A 14,015-nucleotide genomic window follows, 5' to 3' on the forward strand; every position below is an offset into this window, starting at 1 on the left:
TTACACTGTGTTTGCAAGGCCAATAACCAGGGAAACATGTTCTGTAAGAGGCCGGTGGTTTTGAGATCCAGAGTCAATAAYAGCGAATCAAGGTCTATTAATTACCAAAAATCTAACTATGTATGTGGCAAGTCTATACTGAAAAATACAACTGAAATAAAGAAGCAGATAGACATCTATACAATGTATTCAAATATTGTCCTCAATTTAGTATTCCTGTGAGTAATGGTGCAGATACCATGCAGGACAGCCAGTATTGTTCATTTTCTATGTTTTCCATCACTGTTTTTCAATAYCTCTGTAAGACACAATCCATAATCTCTGTGCACAATTCAGAGGAAAATCAAAGTGGACAGAAGGCACAGAGCATRTCATAGACAGGTTTGAAAAGATAATTCTGGATGTCTTGACTYCTGACAGATTCTGTGCTCATTCTTCAAGGTCATGAATTTATATGAAGTAGACTTCTGTGTGGARCTCAAGATTAATTTGTTACTGATTCATTTCTGTATTAATGATTTTTCTCTTCCATAATAGGTCCGTATGAAYATTAAATCTCCATCTGATTTTGAATGGCAAAAACAGTCTCGATTTTATTTCCTTGAAGACTTGGATAAATGCATTATCAAAATCACTGATGTGGAGTTCACCTACTGCAATGAATACTTAGGGTGTACCGACAGGCTCGTTATAACTCCCTTAACTGACAGGTATTTTATAAAAGGAATGCAGTGCATTGTATTGAATGCAGTGCATTGTATTGGAGCAAAGATTTAATTCCTTTGGCTTGATTATTTTAACTTTCATTCATCAGAATTACTTAGGTTGTGCTACAATGCTGCAATATCGCTGGTGAACAGCAGAGGCCAGTGCTTATATATGCCGCTATTAAAAGCAGGTTGAATTCTCTTTGAGTGTCTYTTTCAGCTGTATGAGCTGTGACTGCATTGGAATACTTGTTCTCAAGATAAATACACCTGGACGCTTCACCAGCCTAAACAGAGTCACTCTAAATACCAATATATTGCTGCTTTCAGCAACGTAGTAGTTGCATGAGAGTTTGGTATTACRGCAAGTGATTAATTTGAAGTCACCTTGTAGGAAGAAGTAACTCAGGACATAGCATTGCATAACTAGTGCCAGTATGGTTTTAAGCAAGGCCTATGGAGAATTGCAGGACTGAAAACAAAGGAAAGCTCTGAGGACAGACATAAGGAGAACTTTTTTGTTGCTGGAGTGTTAGTTACACAGCACAGTACAGACTCCATTAGATGCCTGTTTTCCTAACCTGCTTGGTTGGTGCTTCAGGTAGGCAAGAGGCGGATTTCTTTACTATGCCAGAGCTTGTTCTTTTGCATGTTCAGTCACTTAGAATCATAGAATTATAGGATGTTTTGTGTTGGAAGGGACCTTAAAGATCATCTAATTCCAACCCCCTCGCCTTGAGCTGGGACATTTTCCACTAGAGCAGTTTGCAAAGCCTCATCTTGAATTAAGGTTGGGATTGTCTTTGCATTCTCTGTRCTACTAGATTTTATTTATTTAAATCTGATGAAAATTCAGATTTTTGCCTATTTCTGAATGAAAATTATTCCCTTTGAGCTATCTAAGAAAGCCAAACTCCTGCACTTGAATATCTGAGTTTTAATAAATAACACACATCTCCCAAGTTCTGTGTTATGCACCCTACTGTTGCTATGTTAGATAAAGGTTGTTTGCAGCTGTACACATGCAGTTGATTAGTGCCTATGGCAGCACTGCCACACTGACAATATTTTGCCCCCAGCAGAGCMAGTATCAAGCAAATGTTGTTATTCAAAAATTGTCCACAGAATTAAAATGCAACCAGGGGAGTCATCATGGCACTGAGCCTGCCTGCCTGAACCTGAGGGTTCAAAAGGTGTTTGGACAATTCTTTCTGGCATGTGCTGTGGTTTTCCTGCGCAGAGCCTGGAACTGGACTGGAAGTGGACATAGGATATATTATGATTCTACAGGGTKCTGTGTCACACAAGATTAAAAACTAGCACAGGGTGACATGATTAAAAAAAAACCAAAAAACGATGTGTTCTGAATGAGTTTAAACTATAGTAATAAGAATAACAACAACAAACAGAACAGGCATATYTGTCTTTGGACAAACTTGGAAAAGCCAAACAAAACTGCAGGGGGTGGGACAGGGATTTTATCCACTGTCACATGCTGAAAGGATATTTGAAGSAGATATGTTTCCTAGTGTTAGTATGGGAAATGTATGTACCTAAGCAATGTTGTACAACAACAGATTTTATTCCCCTTGTAGGCTTTTCCCATTTCAATATTTATAATGTTTCTGTGTGGAGTTGTCTGAGCTCCTGAAAATTTTCAGGTAATGGTGTCTGTGTTCCATTAATCAGCTTGGAGTCAAGTGCTGTTTGGCTARCGATTTCGTGTACAGAGAGATTACCTAAGCACATGATAAATACCCACAGCTGGTAGTATATTGCATTAGGATAATGGCACTGAAATGGAATGCTCCTACACATCACATCAGGCACAGTCCATGTCATGGCATAYACCAAAAATGAAATGAAAAGTCTGTATGGAACTTGTGCTATGTATTCTGTTTGTCCTTACCTCATTTTCAGTAGTAGCAGAATTGTTAGGAGTGGGGTTTTTTTGTGTTAAATGATGTTCTGTTAACTGATCACTGAGTGATAAGGTGATAAAGCATTCTTACTGCTATTGTATTAGAATGAGTATTCTGTTGTTYCATAAGAAGTCATRTTAGGTGCTATCATTTYRTTTTTTTCCAGGGCTCATTTTGTGTCCYCACATATATCATAAAGCCATTGAGTTTCACAGTGCTGGAATGTGTTTACTGTGATTTTGGAGCATTGGAGGTTAGAATAATAGGCTTCCTACATCGTTCAGTAACCTCCACACCATCTGGGAAAGCTGAGACTTAAACTTGAGGATCTCAGCCCAGAACATAGGCTKAAGCAGAAGATGATCATGGGGCTCATGAATTCCTCCTCTTTCTCCATTGCCCATTGCAATCCTCTATCTCATCCATTACACTCAAAGAACAGGAAACTCAAAGATGTCATGGATCTGGCAGCACCGCTGTGGTTTTGTGTGTTGCTAGGAAAATGTCAAGAACAGGAGGTGCTTCCAGCCTTTGTGTCCTCCTGCTGCCGGATCAGACAGCCCATCTTGCATGATCTGGGGAGAAAGTAGGAGAGAGTGGGAAAAGGCAGAAATCCAGCAGGTCTGGGTGCTGCAGAATGAGGCTGAGTCATGGAGACGGGTGTACGATAGTCTGAGAAAATCACAGTACTACAGTATTGTGGTATTCAGCATTTGGAATTGGCCTGTGTATTGCCTGGGCTGTTGCAGTCGTGTCTGTGCTGGATGGGTGCTTTTCTGCCAGTGGAGCAGTTGGTAACTCAGCTTCACAGTGTGCAAAGAGGGTGACTGTGATTTTGGTGGTAAGGTGATAAAGCATTCTTACTGCTATTGTACTAGAATGAGTATTCTGTTGTTTCATAAGAAGTCATATTAGGACTCACCACACAGAAGTGCATCCATTTCTACCCCCTTCCTCAGCTCTGGATAATAAAGCTGTTGTGTTTGTGTTGATGGACTTCAAGTAATTAATAATAGGAAAAAAAGTCACAGATCTGTTTGCTCTGTCTTCAGGTGTTACATCACTCTGGCACAGGCCCTGGGCATGAGTATGGGTGGTGCACCAGCAGGACCTGCTGGGACTGGGAAAACAGAGACAACTAAAGACATGGGCAAATGCCTGGGAAAGTATGTTGTTGTTTTCAATTGCTCAGACCAAATGGACTACAGAGGACTTGGTCGTATTTATAAAGGTAAGAAAGTACCTGCTTTGTTCATTTTGGGGTCATAACCTTTTGTCCTTTCAGTAGTGAGTTAGCATGATTTTCAGGGTATTTTCATCTCTATTTCCTCATATTTCCAGGCACTCATCAACTTCAACTGATATTTGATTTTATTTGATTTTCCCCTTTTTCTTCCTGTATGCTTTCCAGTATTCTTTTCTGTTTAAATATAATTGGATGGTGTTTCCTATTTATGTTTACTTTTCCTTTTCCTTTTTAATCCTTTCTACTGTTTAGGGTTTTTTTTAATGCCTCTAATCCACCCATCCCAAGTGGGGAGGATATTTATATTTATTTGCCATTTTTGTATCAAACAAGGCAATCAAATGTGAAGCTTAATGATATTGTGCAAGGCAGGGAAATGTGCCATGTGTTGCAACGTCTTATTTCAATCTCTGCGRCTCTTGAAACCAGAAAAATGTGTCAGTGTCCAAAATCTGATAACTCTTCATGGTAAGCAAAGCTTTGAATTTAGTTTTGCAAAGAGTGATTAATTATCCCAAATGTGTAGACTCTGTTATAATGGTCTGTTTTCTTGCATATATCCACATTTATATATGGGCTGACAAGGCCACAGAATGCCACCATTTTCTGTGAGTGGTGGGCTTTTAACTCTAACACAAGGTATCATAAACAAAATTTTCACTGTTGTAATATCTCCTGAAGGCTAAAATATAACCTGGGGATAATATTTAATTTTAATTAAGAAGCCAGCAAAGCTGGGCTTAATTTTTTAACAGCAGAACATTTCTAAGCTAGAAACTGAACGAGCTATGCATGTGATCACCTTCCCTTTTGCATATCTTTTGTCGTGTGTGCAGACCTTTAATGTTACAGGTTTATTTTGCTCATTGTTGCTGGACAGAGGAGGGCTGGGATATCTGAATATGCTCATAACGCCAAGCATGGACATTTGTTGGGTCTCTGCTGTACCTACAGTCATCAGTCCTTAGGGGGAACATCAGCCTTTGTTTCTCCTTGGATTGGGCTTCTCTTTGGGCTCACAAAGCTGTTATCTTCTTCTCTGCTTGTTCTGTGAGAATGTTTATGTCTCTTTATGTGATTCCTTGGTGATTTCACGTCTTTGCATTAAACTGTTTGTGACTTGTGTCTGTTCAGACATCTAGTTTTGTACCCTTTCCCACTTCAGACTGAGGCAGTAATGATAGCTGCAGCTTATTGTAGCTTTCTTCTATTAAAACCAGGCACAATTTCAGTGTCCAAGAGCACAARTTGAGTTTTAGGGCTGAGCTTTCTCTTTCTGTTGTTTTTCAATAAGCTGACCATTTTCCATGTAGTATTGTCATCCCATGCAACAGAAGCCAAGTAATACTTTGTAGTGTGTTCCTGTTCTCTGTCTGCCTCATTTATGGCATGGCAGTGTTCAACATGAGTTAGAAAAGATGTTTGTAGAACTCATCTAATTGCTGCTCAGGCAGCCATGATGYCTGTGACTGCTTACCATTGTAAATTTGCAAGGGGGATTGTAGCTTACTTCTCAGAGAAGTTGCCTGAGAATTAGACAATAGATCCAGCTGAACTGAGCCTGAATAGGGTGGGGTTTCTTTTGCGTAAGAAAAAATAAGATTCTGTTCTTGCACAAATCACTGATGTTATCATTCGTSGAGGGACGTTTGAAGTCACTTTGGAGTTAGAATTTTGGAGTTAGTGTCACTACTTGGAAGGGCTGGCTCACAATCACCTTTTTTTTATGTCTGTAAAATATCTGCTGTTTCTTGAAGAAAGGGATATACCAAAGTTAGGGAAGGAAATAAGCTCTGCTTGATGTAATATAAAGAACAAAGTGAGTTGAGATAAAGATTCTTTACTACCTATGAAATCTTTAATGGAAAAGAAGGATAGTTCTTAGCTGTAGAAGCACTTTCATGCAGATTGATGAGAAAGTTCTCATGAAATATACTGCATATTTCAGTACACACAGGAAAATTTTCAGAATTCCACATGTCTGTGGTAGGCTTTGTACTCCATCACCAGTGTTTCCACACCCAAACTTTTCACTTTATCTGGTCTGGTTGGTCAAGTCATGAGACATTTAGCAGGTTTAGCAGTGAGGAGAAARTGGACATGGGGAGGTGGTGTTGTCYTGTCTGCAGGCATGTTTACAGACTTYTTCTGTAAAGACAAGAAGTTTGATCTTCAGAGAAAAAGAAATAGAAATACACAACATAGCAAATATAGCATATAATGTGTACTATCAAATTATGATTTTAAGTTCTTCTGGATGGGTCAGAGCTGAGGCTCTGTCTTCTTGTTTCCCTGTTCCCATCTCTTTTGTTTTTCTGTGTGACTCCAGAAATTCATAGGCAGATGGTCTAGTTGATATGTTCAAGGCTCAGACTTTCATCTTTGATAGTTTTGTTTTTMAAATTTGAACCAAAATGTGTCACCTGAACTGGACAAGAGTTACCCTCAAGAAGTACCAGGGATGAGTTTTCAAGTTTTCTCATTTATCAAATTCAGTGTTGAAATTGCCCATGAATGGTAAACCAGGGATATTTCATCACTGTTCCTGAAAAGAGTTGGTGCATACCCTTTAGAAAACCTTTTGTGTGTGGTTGCCTGTAGATGAGTATGAAAGTTGTGTTTGTTTTGGTTCTCTTTTCTGTAGTTACAGTCAAACAATTCCAGTCTTACCTGAGGTACCTTTTTGTGACTTGGTATTYAATGCAATATTTAACATAAGATTTAATATTTATCTTAGTTCAGAAAGTGAATACACAAGTCTTCCATTYTGTAAATCCTTTTGGGACCAATGAGTACTTTTTAGCTAACTGCTTCCAGGCTGCACTTTGGCTTGACAGGGCACTGTTTTTGTGACATTTCCATTGAATTATGTCATTATAACTCTACTCTTATGTAAAGTCCGGGAAAAAAAAACATAGAAAAAAACATGGAAAAGACATGGCACTGCATTGAAGATATGTATTTTATAATCTGAGAGGCTAACAGCTGTTCTGTGTGACTCTTACCATGTGAGAAACAGGTTTGTAGGGTATCTGTACCGACTGGGGCAGGGATGTTGACATATTTCTTAGATACGGTAGATCTTTTTAGTCCTGTCCTTTATTTTCTGCTTTTACTCCAAGTCTATGCTTGATCACCATAACATGTTCAGTGTGGGAGCAGATTTAATTCACAATATGACACAATTCCATTGTCTCCAGCTGTTTTGCAGTAGAGACTTTGCTTGCTGTGCCTTTGCTAGTGTGTGTTTTTTTAGCCTACGTGTTTATTTTCTTTCATTTTTCTTTTTACACACCAGCAGAATTAAATAATTCTGCAAGAACTGAATTTATTCAAAGCTGTGGGATATTAGTTTTGCCTGAGAATGAGGTTTCCTAACTCCATGCAGCAGGTGGCATTACAGAACAAGTGAATTTTTTTTTCCTTTCCCCAAAAAAATCATTTGGTCAGAACTGAACATCACCGTTCTATAGAGAAATTAATTTCAAAACCCTGTAAGATACAGGCAGTAAGAGACAATATTACATGGAACTAAGTTTCCTAGTTAAAGAATATCCAGTTTTAGAGCTTTTCCTTGTTGTATCCCAAAGAATAGATATTTGTGTTTAATTAACAAAGCAGAAAACCTCTTTTTTGGGGSGTTTCTTCTTAGAATGATTCCTAGGAGTCATATAACACATGTTAAAAAAGGGAAAAAAATGAATTTGAAAAATCTCTGCAATAATTTTTTTTTTAATCAGGGAGCAGCAAKAATGGGGCAGCTCCATGAAGGAAGATGAGCCGCGAGCCCAAGGCGACAAGCACAAAGGCAGGGACAGGGACTTCACTCACCAGGGCACAGTCCCACAGTGCCTAAGTAGGSCAGGTTGTTGGCAGGTTGTTCCCATCAGCAGTCCACTGACCACTGGACAAAGTAAAATAACCAGCTGGATCCAGGATCCATGTGGAAAGATCAGTCAGAAACAGCAGGATGCAGGTCTGGGAGTAAGACTATGGAGCTCCACCAGTCCAGTGGAGTGAATTAAACACTTCTGAACAATTGTAGGTACGGACCGACCCAAATCCTTTCTGGACCCAGGCAATAGGAAATACTAGTCCAAAGTGGGCTTTGGGAAGGGATAGATGGAATCCATGAAGCTCCTGCATAGGCTTRCTGGCCTTTGTCTCTTGTGAAATGGGTGTGGAACAGCAGGGGACTACSTAGCTTTCCCACTACTGCTCTGGAAAGCTGCCAMTGTAGGCTCTCCTATTTCAATCCTGTTAGCATGATACAGAAGGACTAMTTGACTCTCCCAAAAGCCATAAATTTCAKGATATTTGTGGGCARAYTGTCCTTCTAGAATTCCATGGCCTRTTCCRAACAGCAGCTYCAARTGTGACATCAGATCCCATCCTTTCKCTTGAGCAGTAGGATGCTAATCTYCAGCAATTTTTTACCTACGAATGAATTGTTATAAAATGCTACAATGCTCCTGTCAGAAATGTAGTGGTCTTTATTTGGTTTTGTGCTTTTCATGTAAATAAGTGTTTCTCAAGTTCATCTTTGGCAACTTCACCCCCTGCATAAATGAGTTTCCATTCTATATACACATTTATGCTACTATATGGTACTGTATATAGTATTATTGAACATTTTCGGGCTAACAGTTGCTATAGAAGTCTAGGATTCTTTGTAAAGAAGTTTGTGTGTCTTTCGTTCAAGGGGTGATTCTTTTTCTGGGTGTCATTAATGCACAGCCCAATTTATTTTGAGTTTTTACTCCTCATTTTACTATGTATTCATGTTTTCTGTTCTTCTCATGTTCCATTAAGTTGTATGCAACATGCTCTATTTTGTATGTAAATTATTCTTGTTTGATTTGATAATTTAACAGAATTTTTCCCTTTTTTGCTCTTCTTAGGTTTAGCTCAGTCRGGTGCATGGGGTTGCTTTGATGAATTTAACCGCATTGAACTTCCAGTTCTATCAGTGGCTGCTCAGCAGATACATATTGTACTTCAGTGTAAGAAGAAAAAGAAACTACAGTTCACTTTCACTGATGGCGACGTCGTTGACATGGACAGAGAATTTGGTATATTTCTGACYATGGTATGTCTGTCAATATGTGTAAACAGCATCATTGGGAAAAATCTTTCCTGTTTCATTTTCTGTTGAAATTTCCCTGTTGAAATATTGGAACTGTCTGTTAGAAAATAGTTAATGAAACTTGAACAATAATTTGGTAAAATAATTAAGATGTTATTTTCTCTTGCCCATACTTTTTTTAACTGGACCTTAGGACTTACCATTAACTATGTATTTTAAGGATTTTTTAGTTGAATATTTGACAGGTTGAGTTTAAACTTAACCCCCTCATATTTTTAGTCAAAGTCTCTCAAAATAAACTAGAAGTAACTGAYCACTGTAAGGATTACTGTAGTTGGTCCAGTCAGTATTTTACCACCTGTGAAGAACTTTTGATCACAATCCTACAAGACAGCATGAAGGAAACCACCCTCACTCTGGTTCACTGGCCAAAGATGATTTATCTTTGCWGCCTGTGGACTGCTTCTAGCAGCGCAGGTGGCAAAGCAGTAGGAAAATGTAAGAATACCTTAAAAGCTTCGTTGTACTTCTCCCTCCTCAGCTACCCACTTGCACAACTCAAAATGGAAGCCTTTGTCTTTATTTTAGGATGTCTTACCTTTGAAAAAGTGTTAATGTTATCACTGTAATTTGAAAAAATGGCAACTAAGTGCCATACAAAGGCTAGGGGGAAGACAGTTTGGAAAGAGCTGGAAGAGATTAAGAAGTTACCACTGCACAGCTAGTGACTGCTGTTGTCACAACTGCGCCATGCAGTACCATATGAATAACTTGGACATCTCCAGTGAAAGGTCAGATCCATTAGTTTAAATTATACTTGGTAATGGCTCGCACTGCTTGACTGACTTTGCACTGAAATGGTCTGGGAGTGCTCACAGGGGACAGTAATCTCCAGTACTGGAAACTCTTAGGACTCTGAGGAAGTAACCATTTAAAAGAGCTCCAACAAGATCTGTAAGTGKCTGTCTGGTGATATCTGTGAGTCTYGGACATCTCCAAGTAATATGTGATAYCCATACTTCATGAACTGCAGTATTGAGGCAACTGGGCAGCGATGTGTAATTGTGACATGCTCAAGTTATCCTTTGTAATCTTGCATATGCTCCTGTGTTTGCTAAATGATTATCAGAAAAGATAAAACTTCTYATCCTGTCATCATTATATAACATTTGGGTTTATAAATTGTATTTTCAGAACCCTGGCTATGCAGGACGACAGGAACTTCCTGAGAATCTGAAGATTCAGTTTCGCACGGTTGCCATGATGGTGCCTGACCGCAGCATYATTATGCGAGTCAAGCTTGCAAGTGCTGGTTTCCGAGACAACCAAGTCCTTAGTCAAAAATTCTATACACTCTACAAACTCTGTGAAGAGCAGTTATCTAAACAGGTAAAATAAATATTTGTCCAACTGTAAGCTGTCACTGGAAGGATATGGAGATAATATACTTTCATAGAATATGTAATTACTTTTACACTCATGAGCCTATATATTTTTTAGGGTTTCAAGTTTCAGAAACAGAGTCTGAAATGATCATGTTGTTTTTGTTTTTCACAGTAAATTGAGTAGTATAGGAAGTTTGATTTGTGATTCTTAAACAGAGTGCTGTTACTGGAGAAGTTATGAGGAACGGTGTATATTGCTGCGCTGAACTTGCAGAGGGCACATTTTTCAATGTCTTCAYTTATGAAGGCCAGATCTATTTCAGAGGCAGTGTAAGAACTGTAAATAACTACAAGGCTCTGTCTTGCTGAGCGCTACTAGAAACAGAAAACTGCTGTTCCATTTGGGATGGGGTATTTTGAAACAAAACTGGTTCTTGCCTTTGAATGCCCTGTTCTGGCTGTCCACTACAGGGTCACGATTAGAAATCGTATGAACTGTAGATAAATTGTGGCTCAAATGCCTGCTTTGGTTGGGTAGTGATGAACCTGGGCTTATTGACTGCACTTTCTATTAAATAATTTCAGTTCTATACCACATATTTATTAGTGCCTGGCCTTTGTAARTTTTCTTATTGCCTCAGTTTGCATTTTTTGGTCATTTTTTGTTCAGGACATGATTCTTTCCTTCAATGTTAAAAAGGCATGTAAGCCTCTGAGATAGTGAGATACTTTATTTATCATGTTAACCAACGTACTGAAGCATATAAGTATGCCTTATTAGTTGGCCTAGGGATCATAGGAACTGCCTGGAGGACTCTGTGAAACTGAAATTCYCACCTGGAAATCTCCTGTGCCAATTAGTCAAATGCTTTGTTCTGAAGGCAGGTAGCTCCATCACCTTGTCTCTGATCAGTCCTTTGCCTCATAGATGCTCCTGATAGCAAGGTAGTTCCTTGATATTGATGAAAATTAATGACAAAGTGCTCTGGGTGTGCAGCCCTTTCCCKCAGCTACATCACAATTTTATATCTGCACCTTATACTTTTATCTCTCTTATAACTTAAATTCCATAGTTTTTACTATGTAAGCCATGATGTCTGTGGGGAATAGTCATCCATGTATATTTATMATTTCTTCAGGACCACCTAACATTTCTACAGTATCCATCCAGTCTGCTATGTTGATATTTCTTCTAATAATTTATATTATGCATCATATTGTGGATCACTATACTCAGTAGCATGAGCCAGGAAGCACAGCTTTCTGCAAACCCATAGTAGTATGCTAGTTCATCCTGCCTGTGACTGTGAGCAGCCCTCTGGACAGTCCTGGTCTAGTACAAATCCATTAGATGCAGTTACAAAATCAGAAAAACTGATTTTTTTTTCCCTCTGGGACTTCTGGAGGTGAGCAGGTGCTATTCTTCTTATCAAAGTGAGATCAGCTAGAGCAGTGGTTCAGCAGCTTTTCTAGATGAGCTTTGAATATCTCCAAGGATAGAGACTGCACACCCTCTTTGGTCCAGCTGTTGAAGTGTCTGACCACCTTGTGTAGTCACTGTTTTGTCTGTGAGGATGTTAATGGAAACAGTGTTGAAATCTCCTGGAATGCCTCTGCTCTGCTGTGCTGCYCTTCCAGCAGATTTTGGGGTGTGTCAAGCTCCCAGTGAGGATCAGGGCTTGCAAAAATGAGGCTAATTCCAGTTGTTGGAAGAAAGATTAATCAGCTTCTTCCTTATCAGTATGTTTGCAGCAGACATCTGCCACAATGTTGTTGAGCCCTCTAATTCTAACACAGATGCTCTCAACCAGCTCATTAGCCATCCTAAAAGAAGATGTTCCCACTCTTTCACTTCAAAGGGCAATTGTCCACCACTCCATCCTGGCTTGTCCTTCCTGAAGAACCTGTATCCATCCACTATAGCTCTCCCCCCACATTTCCTAGTTTGTCTGTACCCTGTGCCTTCACACAGAGCTGTAAATTTTCTATTTTGTTGTCATGCTGCATGCCTTAGCAAACAAGAACCTCAAATCAGCACCTCTTCTGCTGTGAGAGCTTCTGCCACAATGCTGGTCTCTTCACCCTTCGTTATCTGTACAAATACAGTTGAGATGGGCTGCTTCCTGCACTGATCCACGATTCCTGACCTCTCTCTTGTCCACCACAGACTGGATCTTCCGCTTCCCAGTTGGGTGCATCACTTTCTCACTTCTGTGTGAGAGAGAGATCTAATGAGTTCATCAGATTAGATACAGGAGTCTCATGGATGGAACATATTTCTAAGAGAACAGTGGGACATAAATTTCTTCTGTGTAGTCAGAAAACTAAAATTATAATGTACTTTTTCTTAGAGGCATATTTGATTAGAGATTAGGAAGCAATTCTTGACTTTAAGGRTAGTGAGACACTGGAACAGGTTGTTCAGTGAGGTTCTGGACTCCCCGTCACTGGAAGTGTTCAAGGCCAGGTGGGATGGGGCTCTGAGTAACCTGGTTTAATGGAAAGTTCCCTGTCTATGGGGAGTTGGAACCCGAWGATCTTTAAGGTCACTTCCAACTCAAACAGTTTTCTGATTCATATTAATCATTATTTCCTGAAAGAGGAATTTATTTATTTAATTTTTGAATTGTAAGTTTGAAATTTGATGTTAAGTAATGCTGGGTTTTCCAGGCAGTTGACTGGAAAGATCAGGGTCGCATAAAGAACCAGCGCAATAGGAAATGGCAGAACATTGCCTGTTTTCAGCAAATGCAATACATCAACAGAAGAAAATAAAACAAACAAGCACTCACCAGCTGAACTTACCTCCCAGGAAATCTAAAAGGCATGTGCTGGAAGAAATGCATGAAGTCCTCCAGACATTTTACACAGACAAATGCAGACTCTGTAGAAAGAGGAACTCTGACTCATAAGTAGCCAAAGGCACCCTGGCTGTCATCTCCTTCAGTAAAGAAAAACAATAAACAGCAAAGTCCTCAGCAAATGTAGGAAGCCCAAGGTGTCCACCAGCCTGTGAGTGACTAATTCTGACAGAGCCCCCAAAGCTGAATTATTTGGCTTTGTTACAGGTCTTCTGCCCTACTGCCTCCTTCCACGAAGTCTCACCCATCTTAGGGAAAAACAGAAACTGAAAATAAGAATGTAACAAAGCTTGATAGCAAATGAGATTATAATCTTTTTTTGAGAATCATCTTTTTAAGAGGCTTTCATATGGAGAAAACCACTGATACTCCATTTTTTCTTTTCCCCATGGAGCAAACTATGCTTCCAGTACTAAGACTTCTTTTTTCTAGTTTTAATTCTTTCTTAAAAGAGCATCAGCTATACCACTGCAGTCCATTTTGCTTAWGCACAATCTTCTAAGATTGCTATTAATAAATGTTGCAAAAAAATAACTCATAATCCACATTTGCCATTAAATTGAATCTATTCTGTGTCATTCCTGAAAGGCAAAGCAGACATTAAACTAGAAAACAGATTAAGGTAAATAARTGATGGTTACCTTGAACCACCCATCATGTTGGTCAGTTGGAATGCATCAGAAATCCTGTCTTTAAAAGTCGTTTTAGCATATTTTAAATTTTCTGGTAGGTATGTGTCTTGGGTTGATTTTTTGTGCCAATTTTGTTCTGTATTCCTTTTCTGTTGGCATATACGCCCAAAAGATGT

The 14,015-nt window shown here is 39.2% G+C and overlaps 1 protein-coding gene across 1 annotated transcript in view; it reads left to right on the top strand.

Moving 5' to 3' along the window:
- The window catches only part of LOC130575511 (dynein axonemal heavy chain 5-like), a gene marked incomplete at its 5' end in the record, with an annotated part of 119,836 nt that overhangs the window by 19,563 nt on the left and 86,258 nt on the right, over positions 1-14,015 (top strand). Inside the window, 4 exons of the mRNA XM_057369435.1 lie at positions 538-710; positions 3,682-3,860; positions 8,777-8,964; positions 10,156-10,350. Coding sequence (XP_057225418.1) covers positions 538-710; positions 3,682-3,860; positions 8,777-8,964; positions 10,156-10,350 — 735 coding nt within the window. The remainder of the gene's footprint in view (positions 1-537; positions 711-3,681; positions 3,861-8,776; positions 8,965-10,155; positions 10,351-14,015) is intronic.

The sequence above is a fragment of the Malurus melanocephalus genome, unplaced genomic scaffold (genome assembly GCF_030028575.1).
Source record: "Malurus melanocephalus ecotype Western Australia unplaced genomic scaffold, MMel_1.1 scaffold_110, whole genome shotgun sequence".
NCBI lineage: Eukaryota > Metazoa > Chordata > Aves > Passeriformes > Maluridae > Malurus > Malurus melanocephalus.